The 2,274-nt window shown below is 40.5% G+C and overlaps 1 protein-coding gene across 1 annotated transcript in view; it reads right to left on the bottom strand.

Annotated features, from left to right (window-relative positions):
• The window catches only part of LOC104958206 (liprin-beta-1-like), a 10,004-nt gene extending 7,787 nt beyond the window's left edge, over positions 1-2,217 (bottom strand). The window contains exons 1-3 of the mRNA XM_010785931.1: positions 2,129-2,217; positions 1,743-1,809; positions 744-861 (exon numbers count right to left, since the gene is read on the bottom strand). Of these exons, the coding sequence (XP_010784233.1) occupies positions 744-861; positions 1,743-1,809; positions 2,129-2,169 (226 nt within the window). The 5' untranslated portion in view covers positions 2,170-2,217. The remainder of the gene's footprint in view (positions 1-743; positions 862-1,742; positions 1,810-2,128) is intronic.
• Between the last annotated feature and the right edge of the window lie 57 nt (positions 2,218-2,274).

Genomic DNA, 2,274 nt, shown 5'->3' with positions numbered 1-2,274 from the left:
TGGCTCTGAAAGCAGATAACAGCACAAGTGATCAAAACAGTGAGCTATAGCTCTTGTTTCTGCTTGTGTTTGTTAGCTGCAGTGAAATCTTGAGTGGATTATCAAAAACAAGGACTTTGTGTTTTACTACAATTAAATACGAGCCAACCGCTAGAGGACCTAATCCAAAGTCTTTTCATTACATTGAGATAGATAAGTAAGGTGTGGGATCGTTAATCAGAATCCAATTTTGAATGAAATGTTAATCTTTAAAAATGATTTCTCCTCTAATTCACGACAACCAAGAAGCTGCACTGACTGCATGTATTTGATGTTAACAGCGTCTGAAGCAACAACCAGACGACCTGCATCAGATGTATAATCACGAGTTTACAGGCATGGTTAAGAGACTCCCTTTTGAATAAATGGCATTCCTCCACCATCAGAGCGGATGAGATAAGGTCAGCCGAGGGAGAGAGGAGTGAAGCAGTCAGAATGTTAGGTATGTAGCCTATAGAAGCAGATAAGGAGTTGAGTAAGAACTCGAGCTTCTAATCTCCTCGTTATAGTTCATCTTGTCCGTGAAATGCAAGACAGAGAAAAAAGAATGAATTGGGAAATCCAGATGAAAGCAACCATTATTTCTACAGTGGGTGCTGGAGGGTCTGGTGGTGGTGGAATGTGAAATGTCTATTTGTCTAATCCCCATCAATGTAATATTAGACTCTGTGAAGCAGCCAGATAATTATTTGAACAGCCCCCACCTCCCTCTCCTCCCTCCGCTCTGTTGTGGCTCTCCATCCTCAGCCTGCTCTCCTCCTTCAGCCTCCTCAGCTCCACCTCTCGCTCCTCCAGCTGTGTCTGCAGCAGCAGCAGCTCCTCCTGTGGAGCAGAGAGTGAAGTCATGGGTCTCATCACATGATCTGTCAATTCAACTTGGGTAGATAAATGGATACATTACGTTTGAGTTTGTAATGCCTTAGAAACTTTAGACACATATTGCTAGACACATTCCTAGCCCAAACAGTGATGATAAAGGTACAAACAGAAAAAAAGTGAAGGACATGTCTAATAATTATAAATCAGCAAATCATTATAAACATTAGAAGGCACAAACGTGTTGTTTGTAATATGAATGTTGAGTCTTTAGTACTATAAAGAATGAAAAAAGATGCCCATCACAAATTGTCAATGGTAATGTTTTAAGATGGCTCGAAGACACAAAGATATTTAACTTACAATATATTAAACAGACAAATGTAGGTATTTCAAATCGCCGGAAGTTCATTAAGAGTCATGAAAGACAGGCTGTACGTGTTTTTAATCACAGTGAAACTCACCCTGTAATTAGTCAAAGGTTATGTATTAAGTCAAACTAGTGGAGTGCCCTATTTAACATAACATTTGAAAATAAATGTTAGTCAGTCGTGCTGTTAGTGATTAAGTTAGTTCATTTCTGACCTCTTTTAAACACACTGTGGTTGTTTGTGACACAATTCAGTGCAAGCTCATACTATTCACTAAATTCACTCAACTGTGGACACACTGAAACACTGGACACAACATTCTGGCTAATATTTAAAGTACCGATTAACAAGATGTGTACTTTATAATGGTAGAAAGATACCATGAAAAGAAAATTGTACTGTTTATACTTTGAGTGACTTTAGCAAACAATTCCCTAAATAAGTTATTTCAGTTAGCAGGTGTTAACCCAAAAAAAGGGGTTCTAATCCTTTAATCGGTACTGGTGAAGCACTTACAGCGAGTGTGGTGAAAGTCAGGAAAGCAGTGTGCAGCAGTGGAGGAGAAGAGGCAGGTTTAGAGCATCTTAAGGGCCAGAAAGGAGAAGAGTACAGGCTGGAGATCAAACCTTGTTCACCTCATCTCCAGTGAACCGCCCACTGTTCCGCTTTGGACGCTTGACAGGTTAGCGTGTAGCAGAAAGATGTTAAAATCACATTAGAAAAAAGGGGGAGGAAGAGAAGCATTTGGTAAGATAGGAGTAAAGACAAGAAGCAGAGGATCGATGTCATGGGGAAGATCACAAGGTTCAAACATCTGATGATACATTTGACTATCTTCAAATTGAATTCAGATCTCCTGTCATAGCAAATGTGAGCGTTTAAGTGATTTTTAGCACACTCACTTTGGTAGCTTTGAGTTTCTTCTCACACTGCAGTCTGTCATTCTCTATGTCAGTCACCCTGAACCGCAAGTCCGTTACTTCCTGGTACAAGCCCTGGGGAGGAGAGAGAAACTCCCGTTACCGTTTAAAGCCTGCGCCGGGGGGGG

The sequence above is a fragment of the Notothenia coriiceps genome, unplaced genomic scaffold (assembly GCF_000735185.1).
Source record: "Notothenia coriiceps isolate Sejong01 unplaced genomic scaffold, NC01 NC01_scaffold00028441, whole genome shotgun sequence".
In the NCBI taxonomy this organism is placed as follows: domain Eukaryota; kingdom Metazoa; phylum Chordata; class Actinopteri; order Perciformes; family Nototheniidae; genus Notothenia; species Notothenia coriiceps.
The sequence above is the reverse complement of the archived record's forward strand: the minus strand, read 5'-3'. Positions and strand labels throughout refer to the sequence as shown.